This window comes from Peromyscus californicus, unplaced genomic scaffold (assembly GCF_007827085.1).
Source record: "Peromyscus californicus insignis strain IS unplaced genomic scaffold, ASM782708v3 Scaffold_4__1_contigs__length_199733344, whole genome shotgun sequence".
NCBI lineage: Eukaryota > Metazoa > Chordata > Mammalia > Rodentia > Cricetidae > Peromyscus > Peromyscus californicus.
In genome coordinates, this window is record NW_026294562.1 from 57,542,423 (window position 1) to 57,558,181 (window position 15,759).

At 49.3% G+C, this 15,759-nt stretch overlaps 1 protein-coding gene across 2 annotated transcripts in view; it reads right to left on the reverse strand.

Annotated features, from left to right (window-relative positions):
* The window catches only part of Cpt1a (carnitine palmitoyltransferase 1A), a 67,383-nt gene that overhangs the window by 25,494 nt on the left and 26,130 nt on the right, over positions 1-15,759 (reverse strand). For both annotated transcript variants that reach the window (XM_052712248.1, XM_052712247.1), the window contains exons 3-6: positions 12,631-12,770; positions 6,827-6,998; positions 4,535-4,636; positions 865-1,002 (exon numbers count right to left, since the gene is read on the reverse strand). In XM_052712248.1, coding sequence (XP_052568208.1) covers positions 865-1,002; positions 4,535-4,636; positions 6,827-6,998; positions 12,631-12,770 — 552 coding nt within the window. The remainder of the gene's footprint in view (positions 1-864; positions 1,003-4,534; positions 4,637-6,826; positions 6,999-12,630; positions 12,771-15,759) is intronic.

The window sequence follows — 15,759 nt, forward strand, 5'->3', positions numbered from 1 at the left end:
CCTCCATCAGCTGAGCTTCCTCACCAGTGCTTATAAGCTTTTTTTGAGGGACTAGAGAGATGGCTCAGGAGTTAAGAGTGTGTCCTGCTCTTGCAGAGGACCCAAGTTGGGTTCCCAGAACCCATGTTGGGAAGCTCATAACCACCCAGTTCCAGGGGATCCAATGCCCTCTGGTTCCCATTGGCATCTACATGCATGTAATACATAGGAACTCACCTATGCACATACACATAAATAAAAATACTTTTGTAAATTTAAGAGCTTTTCTTGAGATAAGGTCTCACTGTGCAGTCCTGATTAGTCTTGAGCCCACAATCCTCCTGCCTCTGCCTTCTGAGTGCTGGGATTACAGGCCTGTACCACTGTGTCTGGCTAATAGTTATTTTCAAGCCTTTACCTTCCACAAAAGCTATTCCTTACATCTGGACTCCCCATCTTGGTGTCACACCCCCAGCATGCCCTCTTGCCCCGCCCAACACCACATGTAGCTTAGCCGTTCCCATAGTTACCCCTGTCAGCATCCTCTGAACCCTGACCAGGAACTCAGAGGGGATACTCTTGGATGCAAAAGGTACCAGAGAAGGAGGTGAGGTGGCTGGGCCACCACAGGAGGAACAGCCTTTAGTGGCCTGCCGGGTGAGGACTAGAGGCTCATGTGCAAAGCAGCTCCCTGCCCTGAGTGGGGTGTAAAGGCTACTAAGGAGCCTCTGCATGAGGGAAAGGCTGCCAGCAGCTCTGCGCACACTTCTCAGGGATGAGTACGGCTGCCCTCAGCTACAGTGAGAACTCCGTGAGCCCCTCCACACCAAAATATCTCATTGAGAAAAGATCTATGAGGAAAGATTCAGGTGCAGAAATACTTACATAATTTGTGGCCCACCAGGATTTTAGCTTCAAATACCACTGCAATTTGGGTCCAAGATTGACAGCGAAATCCTGGGCCAGCGTAGTCATGCGCTGGAAGTCTCCTTCCTTCATCAATGGCCTCACAGATTCCAAGTACTGGAGGGAGAAAACACGGGCTGAGTTAGATACCACCCCTGAGCCACGGACCCCTTCACACACCTCAGAAAAGTCAGACCGTGTAGAAAAGGTTGGGAAAGCTTCCCTAGGCCGGCCTGCCCTCTCTACAGACAAGACAACCCCCTTCAGGGCAGGTGAGTGACAATCAAGGTCACTGCTTCCTCATGGAGGAGCTATCAAGACAGCTCTCAACCACTATTTGGCCATTACTTCAATGATGACCTGAGATGGTGTCCTAAGATGGGTGGGACAGCCCTCACAGCCCAGTGAGGGTCAGGCAGGTGCCCAGGCAGAGCAGGACAGGACCAAGGTTCCAGGGTCTAGATGCTTGGTTCAGAGAGACCGACAGGCGCACACCTTGAACATGTTTGGAGGTAAAACACACAGGGATATCTCACACACCATCTTTCCTCTTCTCTTTTTTCGAGACAGGGTCTCATGGAGCCTAATTTGGACTCAAACTCACTACGTAGCTGAGGCTGGCCTTGAACTCCTGATCCTCCTCCTCCTTCTATCTCCCAAGTGCTAGGATGACAGGTATGTGCCCCCATGCCTGGCTAAGCAAGACTTTTTCTAAGAACCCCAAAAGCTCCCCCAAAGAACCTGTACCTGAGTGAGTTCCAGGAAGCAGAACTGCCATCAGATCTGATTAGTCAGGAAACAAAACCTGGTTTGGAGCTGTGTGTGACGTACAATACCTATAATCCAGCACTTAGGAGGTAGAGGTAGGGGGAATCTCTGAGAGTTCAAGGCCAGACTGGTCTACATGGAAAGTTCCAGGCCAACCAAGGCTACATAGTGAGACCCTGTCTCAAAACAAACAAACCAATAAAAAACTCCAGCTTGGGGACAGCAGTGCTCTCTAGGACCTGTTTTGCACAATGAGAGGAGGGGCCGTTCCTCCGCAGGGCCAGCTGCTGCGGTCTGAGGCTTACTCCAAGCCTAACACTGACGGAACAGAAATGTTGCACTCTCCCGGGCTTTGGCAGATCACCTGCCGAGCACACACGGAGTCCTGGATTTGGGCCCCAGCACTGCATAAAACTGAGTATAGTAGGATCAGCCTGCAACCCCAGCACTCAGGGGTAGAGGCAGAAGAATCACAAGTTCAGGGTCATCCTCAGCTACACAGGAAAGTCTAGGGAGTTCAAGACCAGTCTGAGCAATGTGAGATCCTGTCTCAAAAGGCGGACAGGGGCTCTGGACACTCTGGCGTGAGCACCGCACCACAGCAGCCAGGTGGCTGGGATGCGAAGTCTCATTCTTCCCATTCCGGGAGAACAGAGATGGAAAGAAACCTGCCAAGGTCAACAGGGACTAAATCACTAAGCCAGGATCCAAACCCGGAAGCCAAGATGTTTTCGATTTACAGTTCTGAAAATCGGGCAGGAGGCACAAAAACATGGGTGTCCTCTCGAATTGCAGGCTGGAACACATCAAGGTATGGCTGTTTTACAGCAGGTCAGGTTCAACACAGAACCACTCTCTGCTACTCTGTGACACAAAATCCCACCTGTGGACACCTGCTATCAAGAAGCAGCAACAGACAGCCAGATAAGAACATCTGCATGGACATCCCCAGCTTCCCTGCTTACAACACAGCCCACAGGATCTACCCACACAATGAGCGTTATCAGCCACAAAAAGGGAAGAAGCATGCTGGGACAGAGAGGAGTCTTAAAATCACCCTTCTTGGGGAAGCTAAGTCAGGAGGATTACAAGTTTGAGGCTATCCTGAGGTACACAGTAAGATCCTGCCTCAAAGAAAAATAAATGCTAGTGTGTGGGGGGAACCCCACAAGAGTCACACATTACATAACCCCAGTCAGGTAATATTCCCTGACTCGGCAAAACTAGAAACAGAAAGTGGAATAGAGGTTGGCAGACCCGGGGCAGGCAGCATATGAGCTATTGCCTAATGGCTACAGTTTCTGCTTGAGGCCATAAAAAGGCTTGACAATCCTTGGTGGTCACAATTGCACAATGTCCTAGATATAATTAGTGCTAATGAACTTACACTTGAAACAGTTAAAATGTTTCTGTGTGTGTGTGTATGCGTGCATGCATGCACATGCAAGGATATGCACACATGTGTGGAGGAATTTGGAAGACACAGGCCCTCGGTGCCATCCTTACAAACACCATCCACCCCCTTGGAAGTGGGTCTTTCAGCAGCCTGGAGTTTAGCAATCAGGCTAGTCACACTGGGCAGTGAGTCACAGGGATCCTCCTGTCTCCACTTCCCAGTACTGGGATTACAAATGTGTGCCACAAACCGGGTATTTTTATATTGGTTCTGATGAATCAAATTCAGGATTTTGTGCTTGCAAGACAAGCATTTTACTGACTAAACCATCCCCTTAACCCATTTTCCTCCTCCAATTTTTTTTTTTTTTGAGACAGGGTTTCACTGTGTAGCCCTGGCTGGTCTAGAACTAATATGCAGACCAGGCTGGCCTCAAACTCACAGACATCTGACCATCTCTGCCTCCCGAGTGCTGGGATTAATGGCATATGTCACCATGTCCAGCCTTTAAAAAAATAATAGCCGGGCGGTGGTGGCACACGCCTTTAATCCCAGCACTCGGGAGGCAGAGTCAGGCGGATCTCTGTGAGTTCAAGGCCAGCCTGGGCTACCAAGTGAGTCCCAGGAAAGGCGCAAAGCTACACATAGAAACCTGTCTCGAAAAACCAAAAATAAATAAATAAATAAAATAAAATAAAAAAATAATAAATGTGGGTGTTGTATGTATTTGCCACAGTTAAAAATAATGGATGCACTCAAACTACTGAGCCATGCACAAGGGAATCCTATGGTGTTAAACTGCATCTCAATAAGATTAAAAAGTAAACATTCCCCAACAGGTGGGATATGGCAAATTTAAACATTGAAGATGTGATTAATGTGCCAGAGAAAAACAACATCAAGCCATGTATGGTAAAGCATGTCTACCATCCCAGCATCAGGAGACTAAGAGGATCAAGAGTTCAAGGTCATGGGGCTGGAGGGATAGCTTGGCAGTTAAGAGCACTGGCTGCTCTTGCAGAGGACCGGGGTTCTATTGCCAGCACCCACTTAGTGGTTCACAATTGTTTGTAACTCCAGCTCCAAGGGATCCAACACTCTCTTCTGGCCTCTTTGAGCACTGCATACATATATATAGTGTATGCATACAGTGTACATATCTACACAAAGTCAAACACTCATACACATAAAGCAAAAAAAAAAAAACAAATCTTAAAAGAAAATTTAAGAGTTCAAGGTCAGTGTGCGTTACCTATCAAGACCTTGTACGCAGAAACTATGTATCAAAGGGCTGCAGCCTTGGCTCAATGGTCTTGTCTAGCCAATGCAAGGACTCTGAGATGGGGTGGCATTATTACACTAACCCTACAGGAGAGGCTGCTGAGAACTAATAAAGAGTAAGGACTATAATTTACAGTAACAATTAGACAGACATATCAATCTAAAGGACTCGGGCATCTCAGCACAAGGGTGAGTCATACCTACCCTGCTCACAGTGTCTTTGACGGCTGGGACAGGCAGGCGCGGCAGAGATGTCTGGAAGCTGTACAGCATGGGCTTTCGGCCTGAGAAGACCTTGACCATAGCCTGAAGATACAAGTTACATTTCAAAGAGGAGGCTGTGTTAAAGAGTCAAAGCCAGGGTTCACCTGCATGTGACCTGCTGAGTATCTATGGTGACCTACAACATCAGGTTAAAAACTGGGCTGAACAAAAACCAGGTCTGGTAGCGGCTTCAGGTGTGGCTGCCGACTGCCACCCCTGGCTAGGAGCCCTGAAGCTGACAGCCTTCTCCTAGAAGGTTCTTGGTTTGAGGCTGGTGCAGGCTCTGGATATAGGAAATAAGGTCAGCTGAGGCACCTAGTCCTCAAGACACCCCCAGGAGTGGCAGTGTATCCCTGCCCATCCGGCCAAGCAGCATGGAGAGTGAGCCACCTCCCACAGCCTCCACAAAGGCTGATGCAGGCCAGGTATATAGAAGGCAGCTGGCTGGGCGGTGGTGGCGCACGCCTTTACTCGGGAGACAGAGCCAGGTGGATCTCTGTGAGTTCGAGGCCAGCCTGGTCTACAGAGCGAGATCTAGGACAGGCACCAAAACTACACAGAGAAACCCTGTCTTGAAACACCAAAAAAAAAAAAAAAGAAGGCAGCTGTCTCCTGCTGACAGAAACCAGGGCATCTCTAAGGGTTCAAGGTGTAGACAGTGATGATTCTCAGAGCTCAAGAGTGCTGGGACTCAGCTCAACATCAGCCACGAGGGCCGTTTAAGCCCGTGGGGAACTGTCTCTACCTAGGTGTTAAGTTCTGTTACTCTAGACATTAGAAAACTCACAGACAAGGTGGAAGCTGGTTTGGGAAAGAGTGGAGTGTGTGGTGGATAGCAAGGGGGCCCTGGAGGAGACGATCACAAGTGGAGGTGATGGAGAGTATGCTGGCCTGTAGGTCAAGGTCAAGCTGATCCATTCCTCCAACACACCAAGAAGGAGCCCCAGAGAGAAGCAATTCAAAAGACAATTTCACTAGAACCAAATTCATTAAAATCATCTACAAACCTTGGGAGCAGAAAATTAGTTTCTTTATAAAAAAACAAAACTCAAAAAAAAAAAGATTTTTGTTAGATACTTTATACTTACGTATATTAAATTTGTATAACATTATTATGGTATTAAGCATTCTACTTATAAAAACATTCACGTGAATGGGCGGTGGTGGCACATGCCTTTAATCCCAGCACTCAGGAGGCAGAGGCAGGTGGATCTCTGTGAGTTCGAGGCCAGCCTGGTCTCCAAAGCGAGTACCAGGAAAGGCGCAAAGCTACACAGAGAAACCCTGTCTTGAAAAAACCAAAAAATAAAAAAAATAAATAAATAAAAAATAAAAAAACATTCACGTAAAACAAAACAAAAAAAAAAAAACCCAAAAAACAGAACTCAAGACCAGAAGCCGAGAGTGGTGGCCGTGTGTGGGTGGGGGCACATGTAACAGCCACACAGTGGAGGGGGTGTTGGATGCCAAAGAGGAGGCCCCAGGAGTGATCTCCACTCTGGACAGCCACCCCTCACCCCCACGCCAGAAAACTGAGCTTATAAAGACAACTAGCTGGCTCTGGATATGGCTCAGTGGGCAGACAGCTCACCAAGTTAAGCTACCACAAAACTCTGGGTTTGATCACCAGCATCTCATAAAAAACCAGACATGGTGGTTCATGCCTGAGCTGGAGTCAGGAGAACCAGAAACTCAAGGTCATCCTTGGCTACATAGTAAATTCAAGGCCAGCCAGGGTGACCTGAGACCTCGTCTCAAAAACCAAAAAACAATAAACAAACAAACAAAAACCCTGCACAACTAGTTAAAACCTGACAGCTCTCGTGCATACGGCATAAGCCTCTTCCTTTAATGAGGGAGCGCGGCCTTAGGGTCAGGGTGAAATGGAGAGCACTGAAAGGTTAGGGTAAATCAGGTGATCTGGCCAGCAAAAGCGTCTGACGGCAAAGTGGCCCCAAGGCTACAAAGACCTGGCGGGTGGCATGTAGTCTCAGTGTCCAGCCTGAACTACAGGCTGAACAGAGGTGAACAGAGATGGCAGAACTCCCAGAAACCATTAGCAAGCAGCCCTCAGCTCCACGTGATCGTCAAGGTGAGCTGCAGCTCTCCCACAGCCAGAGTCTGGGGACAGGTCACACAGCAAGGAGCAAAGGAGGAGAGGTCTAACAAGGCAAGGGTCCTCCTCTAGTGATGTCAGCACCGCGGGTCCCCTAGCTAGCGGCAGGTAGTTACCATCCAGATCCTGGTGCTCCGGCTCATTTTGCCGTGTTCTGCGAACATCCAGCCATGGTAGGAGAGCAGCACCTTCAGTGAGTAGCGCATGGTCATGATGACCGCTACCCAGAGCCCTGTGCCGAAGAGGATGCCACTCACGATGTTCTTCGTCTGGCTTGACATGCGGCCACTGTGGGGATGGACCAGACAGGTAGCTAAGGCGTCAGTGTGGGAAGGTAGCCACGGCAACTACCTCCAAGCAGTGGGGCCAAGCACCTTTCCAGGGACAGGAGAGAGTAGGCTGCAGCGCCCCAAAGCAGAGCTGGGGTCATTAGAAAAGGAAGCCTGAGGGACCCACCAACTCTCCTAGTGCTTGTGGCAGTCTCTAACCCTCTCAAAATGGGCCAGCCTTGGCTGGGTGCAGCAGAGTGGCCTCTTGTCCTGGGGCTCTGGAAGCAGAGGCCGCAGACCAGCCTGGGCAGCACAGTGAGCCTTCCATCCCCAAGGAAGAGGCCGGAGACCTGCTAGTGACCTGAGCAATCCTGAACAACACAATTCCCTCCAGTCTCAGTCTCAGGGGAACAGTGGAGAGGCCCCCCCGGGGGGGGGGGCGGAGACCTGCTCACAATGGCAACTGCTTCCCGTGGGTGGGGACTGCCACCTGCTGCTCACAGAGATCCCGGCCCATTTTCTTCTGATTATAACGCTTTCCCTCGCCATCGCTTGGTGTTTTGCTATGCCCACAACTGAACTCAGGGCTTCATGCATGCTAAGCAGGGTCTCAACCCCTGAGCCACACCCCCAGTCCTCAAATATATTTAGATGTTGTTTGTCTCAGCACCCTGGAGGCAAAGGCAGGTGGATCTCTGTGAATTCAAGATCAGCCTGGTCTACATACCTTGCCTCAAAAACAAAAACAAAAAAATACACGTAAATAGCCGGGCAGTGGTGGCGCACGCCTTTAATCCCAGCACTCAGGAGGCAGAGGCAGGCGGATCTTTGTGAGTTCGAGGCCAGCCTGGTCTACAGAGCAAGATCCAGGAAAGGCGCAAAGCTACACAGAGAAACCCTGTCTCGAAAAACCAAAAAAAAAAAAAAAAAAAAAAAAAATACACGTAAATAAAAATAAAGCTAATTAAAAAAAACTTAAAAGATCTTAAATACTTAAAAAAACAAGGTCACTGATTATGAAAGAAAAACCAAGGCAAAAATACAGCTATTTTTGTGGGGTTATTTTTAGTTGTTTTGGAAATTAAAAAACAGTGGCAAAAATAAAAACTAGCCCCCTCCTCTTCAAGGCTCAAGAGACATCAAGGAAGAAGGGGTGAAATTACGCAAAGCAGGAGGGTGGGGAGGAGGGCTGAGAAACGCTGTCTTCTGGATACGATACTGCTGCACACGAGGACTCACTGAGGCCGTGGACCAACGTCCAGCCAGCTGGATCAGTGGACACTCCAGCAGGGGCACTATTTAGACTCAGTGGATTGAAAAAAAAAGAGTGGGTGTGGAGAGTTGGAACGGATGCGATCAAGATACACTGCTGACATGTATGGAACTGTCAAGGAATGAATAAAAGGTAGTCTATTTAAAAAAACTAAGAGTCCCCAAACAATCAAAACAATTGCATACAGAACCATAAAAGTTCTGATCTTAGAAAACATTAACTTAACATCATGTAATAGTAACTGAGACAAGTTTCTTCTGAGGTAAATGTATTTTCCCATAGTTGGTCAAACCTAGCATTCAAGGGGCTGGAGGGATGGCTCAGCAGTTAAGAGCTGCTCTTCCAGAGGGCCTGGGTTCCATTTTCAATTCTAGTTCCAGGGGATCTGACGCCCTCTTTTGACCTCCGAAGGCACCAGGTACACATATGGTACGTAGACATACATGCAGGTCAAACACGCATACACATAGAATAAAATTTTTAAAATAATCCAAGCTGGGCATGGTGTGGCATGCAGAGGCAGAGGCAGACAGATTTCTCTAAGTTTGCAAGGCTAGCCTGGTCTACACAGCAAGTTTCATGATATCTCGGGCTACATAGAGAGATCCAGTCTCAAAAACCAAAATAGAAAAAAAAAAAATAAAGAAGCAATCCAAAGTTCAGCTATGTCTCTAACCTCTTTCATCTTCTTTTCAGATCTAATCAAACAGAATCACAGCCTAGGGACACAGGAACTCCATCCTCAATGGGAAGATGGTTCCAGAACACCCTTCCAGGCTGCAGGACTCTGACCCTTCACCTGGCCTTTCTAAATTTGGGTCAGAGATGACCCAGTTGACGAAAATAGATCCCGAGGGACAAAGAAACAAATCTTATAAAGACTGAGATTAAACAAGGTTTTAGTAGCTGGCATGGCTGTGTGCAATCCGGCTTTGAGGCACAGCCCATGTTAAGAGCAAAGCAGAACTGTTGGCCCTGCTCAACACACAGGGCAGCACGCCGAGCTGCTGGCAGGGCTTCCCTCACCTCTCAGGACCTAGAGGAGGACAGCACAGGTCCAGTCTGCAGTGACCAGCTGCTTCGGATAACCTAGCCCCCACGGATGCTCCAGGCCCCAGGCAGACAAGGCACTTGGCAGGATGCCTGAACGGGCATTTCTATCTGGTCTCCTGCGGTTGCTTACAAAGGCATGACCAATGCTGCCTGGAGGGCTGGAGGCTGAGGAGTTGGCTGGCTTCCCTGTAACTCCTGGGTGTCTCAATCAGAGGGCAGGGCATGGAGGCCCAGGATTCCGGAGCACCTACCCAAGCTGTCCTAAACACACCCACACTGTTGGGTTAAATCTGTGCATGGCTTTGAGTCAGCAGAAACCACCTCCTCCAGCTGTGAGCGTCCCCTGGGGTCACTCTTTTGTCAGTTGGCTTTTGCAATCCTTTCTAGTGTACAGTCTCTACATCGGAACAACCAGGAAAGCAAGATCAGAAAGGTCCAGAGCTGGGCTGGAGAGACGGCACAGTGGTTAGAGGACTTGCTGGTCTTCCAGAGGACCTGAGTTCAAGGTCTGTTCCCAGCATACGTGGTCAAGTGGCTCATAACAACCTGTAACCCCAGTTCCAGGGGGCCCAACACCCTCAACTGCCTCCAAAGGCGCTGAACTCACACTCTCGATGAGTTTAGCCCTGACCCTCAACACTGTACTGAACTCACACTCGGATGAGTTTAGCCCTGACCCTCAACACTGTACTGAACTCACACTCTCAGAGGAGTTTAGCCCTGACCCTCAACACTGTACTGAACTCACACTCTCAGAGGAGTTTAGCCCTGACCCTGACCCTCAACACTGTACTGAACTCACACCCTGACCCTCAACACTGTACTGAACTCACACTCTCTCGGATGAGTTTAGCCCTGACCCTGACCCTGACCCTCAACACTGTACTGAACTCACACCCTGACCCTCAACACTGTACTGAATTCACACTCTCTCGGATGAGTTTAGCCCTGACCCTCAACACTGTACTGAACTCACACTCTCAGGGGAGTTTAGCCTTGACCCTCAACACTGTACTGAACTCACACCCTGACCCTCAACACTGTACTGAACTCACACTCTCTCGGATGAGTTTAGCCCTGACCCTGACCCTGACCCTCAACACTGTACTGAACTCACACTCTCGATGAGTTTAGCCCTGACCCTGACCCTCAACACTGTACTGAACTCACACTCAGATGAGTTTAGCCCTGACCCTGACCCTCAACACTGTACTGAACTCACACTCTCGATGAGTTTAGCCCTGACCCTGACCCTCAACACTGTACTGAACTCACACTCTCTCGGATGAGTTTAGCCCTGACCCTCAACACTGTACTGAACTCACACTCTCTCGGATGAGTTTAGCCCTGACCCTCAACACTGTACTGAACTCACACTCTCTCGGATGAGTTTAGCCCTGACCCTCAACACTGTACTGAACTCACACTCTCTCGGATGAGTTTAGCCCTGACCCTCAACACTGTACTGAGCCTTCACCACTCCTGGCCAGAAAACAAAGCCAAGTATGTAGCAAGGACCTTGTGGCTATTTCTCCTCAGTTACAAACCCACTGACGGACATGTTGTGAAGGACACACGGCACAGGACAACTCTGAAACAACCCGTTTGAACCCAGTGTGGTAGTAAATGCCTGCAGTCCCAGGAGAGGCAGGAGGGTTAAGGTCATTAAGAGTTCAAGGTCATCCTATGTTACATAGCAGCTTGAGACCAGCCTGGGATACTTAAGACCCTGTCTCAGAAAAAACAAAAGAAAAAAAAATGTGTCTAAATGCAGGAGTCATAACGCACAAGGTAACCGAGGCATGGTGTCCTGTGTCCAGTCATTCCACACTGAGAGGGTCTAACATCCTTCATCCTGGATGGTGTCAGGGACCTGTTGGAAGCTGCCTGGAATAACTGCCACCAGAGGTGACCTGAGACCGAGGTGTGGTTCAGTGCTAAGTTAGGCTGGCATGCACGAGGCCCAGGCCTCTATGCCATCCCAGAAAAGGCGAGAAGTGCATAGAATGTTCCCTAGCTACCTTCTAGGGCAGGTCCAGCATCCAGCAGGAGGCCCCAGATACAAAGGACCCTTTTTTTTTTTTTTTTTTTTTTTTTTTTTTTGGTTTTTTTCGAGACAGGGTTTCTCTGTGTAGCTTTGCGCCTTTCCTGGAACTCGCTTTGGAGACCAGGCTGGCCTCGAACTCACAGAGATCCGCCTGGCTCTGCCTCCCGAGTGCTGGGATTAAAGGCGTGCGCCACCACCGCCCGGCCAAAGGACCCCTTTTTAAAGCCAAGTCTTATGGGACTGGAGAGATGGTTCAATGGTTAAGAGCACTTGTTACTCTTGCAGAGGACCCGAGTTCAGTTCCCAACACCCATATGAGGCAGCTACAACTGCCTGTAACTCCTGTTTCAAGGGATCCAACGGCTTCCTCTGGCCTCTGAGGGCACCAGGCACACATGGTACACATACATACATACATGCAGGCAAAATACTCACATACATAAAAATGAATAAATAAACTTAAAAAAAATGTTGGGTGTGGTGGGGCACACTTTTAATCCCAACTCTTGGGAGACAAAGGCAGGTAGATCTCTGTGAGTTCAAGGTCAGCCTGGTCTACAGAGCCAGGCCAGCTGGAGCTATACAGTGAGACCCTATCTTAAAAAAAAAAATTAGCCGGGCGGTGGTGGCGCACGCCTTTAATCCCAGCACTCGGGAGGCAGAGGCAGGCGGATCTCTGTGAGTTCGAGGCCAGCCTGGTCTACAGAGCGAGATCCAGGAAAGGCGCAAAGCTACAAAGAGAAACCCTGTCTTGAAAAAACCAAAAAAAAAAAAAAAAATTAAAAAAGGAAAGGAAAGCCCGAAGCTGGCCAGGCCTTGCCTCTAAACAGGATGACAACTACTTTCAAGTTCCCAGAATACACTAAAACTCAAAGTCAAGGTATAAAGGACCTCCCTGGGGGATCTAAGCTACTCGAAAGGGGCCAAGGGCTGAAGTGTCCCTAAACAACCAATGACAGTCAGTTCAGGGGACCAGATCACTGGATAGACTAATTCCGGTGGAACGGCCACACTGGAAGCCATCTTCTGGGGCAGAGATGCCCTCTGAGGCCACCATGGGCTCCACCTACTGCCACAGCTTGACCTTAGGGAGACAGACACCTTGTGGAAGGCAGGTACCCCAGGCCCCTGCCATTCTTAGCCATATCTCCAGGGCATCTGTGTCTAAAGACTTCCAAGGGACTTAACACCGGGTCAGAATAGTGAAGATCCCAAAGCAAGGACAGTCTACAGGGTACTGTCATCTTCCTACCAAGATTGGGAGGGGGGATTACTCACGTGGTGTCCAGGGTCCGATTGATCTTTGCGATCATGCCCAGGGAGGGGTCCACTTTGGCATGCATGGATGATATCACACCCACCACCACGATAAGCCAGCTGGAGGGACTCGCCGGGAACACACCAGTGATGATGCCATTCTGGAAAGATACATGAGCTGTAAGCAGCACCCTCTCGAGGCCACCGTCCCTGCCCTGCAGCAGCCCTGTGGCAACAGGCAGCTGGGACAGCAGGCAGCAGGGAGAAGGTGTGGCATACGGGCCACCAAGGACCAAGTACCCAGTAGCTGAGACTCTTCCTGAAGCCACGACCGCCTCACCTTTATGCAGTTTCTTCTTTCCCAACTTCTGAGCCCCAGTGTACCCTGGGAGATTCCCCAGAGGGACCCCTGGTCAGCAGGATCACTAGGCCTGACTTACCACACAGGTCTCATATCAGGACTAACAGCCTGGGCACCATAAGGTCCCACTCCCAGTCTGCCACTGTCTGGCAGTCAGGGAGCCCAGCTCCCAAATTCTCTTTGCACTGTCCAAATCAAGATGTGCTTACAGGAGCCCTCACACCACTGGGATTGCTGTAAAATAACCCTTACCCAGCAGAATTAAGTTTAAATTAAAGTTTTCCTTTACATGTATTTATTGTACACGGGTGGATAAAAGGACACCATGGTGCACATGTGGAGGTCAGAGACACCTTGTGAGGGTCAGTTCTCACCTTCCATCTTGGGGACTTTGGGTCAAAGTCAGGTCATCGGGCTGGGCTGCAGTCTCGCCCACCCAACTCAAAAATCTGTCTAACAAAAAGGGGTTAGCTGGGTGGTGGTGACACACACCTTTCATCCCAGCACTTGGGAGGCAGAGGCAGGCGGATCTCCAGCCTGGTGTACAGAGTGAGTTCCAGGACAGCCAAGGCTACGGAGAAACCCTCTCTCTGAAAAAAGAGGTTAGTGGGAGAAGGCTTGTGTGAATCAGAGCTGGCCAGACTTTGCTGGCTCTGGAAACGGGCAGAAAAGCGATGCGGAGTGCTGTCTTCTCTCTTCTCTGTTGGCTGTTTGAAACTTATAGTACATTAATCTATTTTGTTGCTGTTTTTGTGTTTTATTTTTTTAAAATAGCTCTGGCTGTACTGGAACTCACTGTGTATACCAGGCTGGCCTCTGCCTCCTGAATGCTGGGATTAGAGGGGTGGACCACCATGCCCAGCATAATAAATTAATTCTTAATAGATACACACATTTAGCCCCAGCACTTGGGAAGCAGAGGCAGACAGAGCTCTGTGAGTTTGAGGCCAGCCTGGTCTCCATAGTGAGTTTCAGGGTAGCCAGAGCTATACAGTGAGACCCTAACTCAACAATAATAATAACAACAACAAGAACAACAATTCTCCGAGCAAGGTGTGGGGACTCACATGTCTTCCCAGCACCTGAGAGGCGAACAGGAAAACTGCCTTAAGTTACAGACCAGCCTGGGTTACGGGGTCAGATTCGATCTCAAAAAAGTAAAACAAGGCTGGGGAGAGAGCTCACTGGGTAAAGCACTCGCCACAAGCTGGAGGAAGGACCGGCATTCGGAGTTCTAGAATAACGTAAAAGCTAGACAGGAACGGTGCCCCCTGTAACCCAGCACTCCAGAGGCAAGCTGGCTAGCTAGACCAGCCAGGCTCTAGACCAGCCAGGCTCTAGACCAGCCAGGCTCTAGACCAGCAGGCTCTAGACCAGCCAGGCTCTAGACCAGCAGGCTCTAGACCAGCCAGGCTCTAGACCAGCCAGGCTCTAGACCAGCCAGGCTCTAGACCAGCCAGGCTCTAGACCAGCCAGGCTCTAGACCAGCCAGGCTCTAGATCAGCCAGGCTCTAGACCAGCCAGAATCAGTAAGTTCAGATTTCAGTGAGACTGTCTGAATATATGAAGTAGAGAGCTATAGATGAAGACACACAATGTAAAGGTTGGGCCTCCAAGTGCGCGCACACACACACACACACACACACACACACACACACACACACACACACATCATACACATAGGCAAACAAAACAAAGAAGAAAACTCTTTCAATTAAAAGCACATTCTTGGAGCTAGAGATGGCTAGGTAGTTAGCGGCACTTGTACTTGCAGAGGACCTGAGTTCGATTCCCAACATCCATGTCAGGTAACTAGTAACAACCAGTAACTCCAGCTCCAGGGGATTCAATGCCTCTGGTCTCTGCAGGTACCTGCAACTAACATACACCCACCCATACACAGATGCACAGTGATATATATAATTTAAAAATAAAACAAAAAAATTTTTTTTAAGAATAATAAAATCCTATACCTGTGATCTCCACACTCAGGAGGTAGGGGCAGGAGGGGCAGGAATTCAAAACTATCCCTCACTACACACTCTGTTGGAGGCCACCCTGGATTACATGAGATCCTGTGTCACAAAAACCAAAAGGTTCTCAGAGGCCAGTATGATGTTACCCCTGTCATCCCAGCACTTTGGAGGCTGAGGCAGGATGACTGTCTTAAATTCAAGGCCAGCTTGGGCTAGAATGAGACCCTATCTCAAAAATACGAGCATAAATAAGTAAGTAAGTAATTCATTAGAGTTAAAAACAAGTAAATAAGCAGCCATTGTGGCACATGCCTTTAATCCCAGCACTGGGAAGGCAGATGCAGGGAGATCTCTGAGTTCAAGGCCAGCCTAGTCTACAGAGTGAGTTCCAGGACAGCCAGAGCCACACAGACAAACCCTGTCTCAAAAAAACAAGAAAAAGTATAAGTAAAAGTGAGGCTGGGCTCTTGCCCACTGAACCTCCTGGTTCTGAATCCACATGGAAGCCAAGGTCCTTGCAGCAGTGGTGGCCCTGGCCAGCCCTCCTCCTCAGAGTGAAGGCACTGCCTTCCACGAAAAAGGTATTGGGGTTCAGCCACGTGCCACTTACCCTATACTGCTCACCCTGTGTAAGTTTGGCCAGCTCTCAGACTTGGGTTTTCCTGTAGGTAGTACCTTCCTGCACCCTGGTTCACAGAACATTAGTCACTGAGCCCCAGAAGCTGCCACTGAGACCCAGGGACACCTGTGCTGTGCCTGGTCCTGGAGACGCATCTGCCACAGCCCCAGCTTCTGGCAGTGGCACCTTCCTCT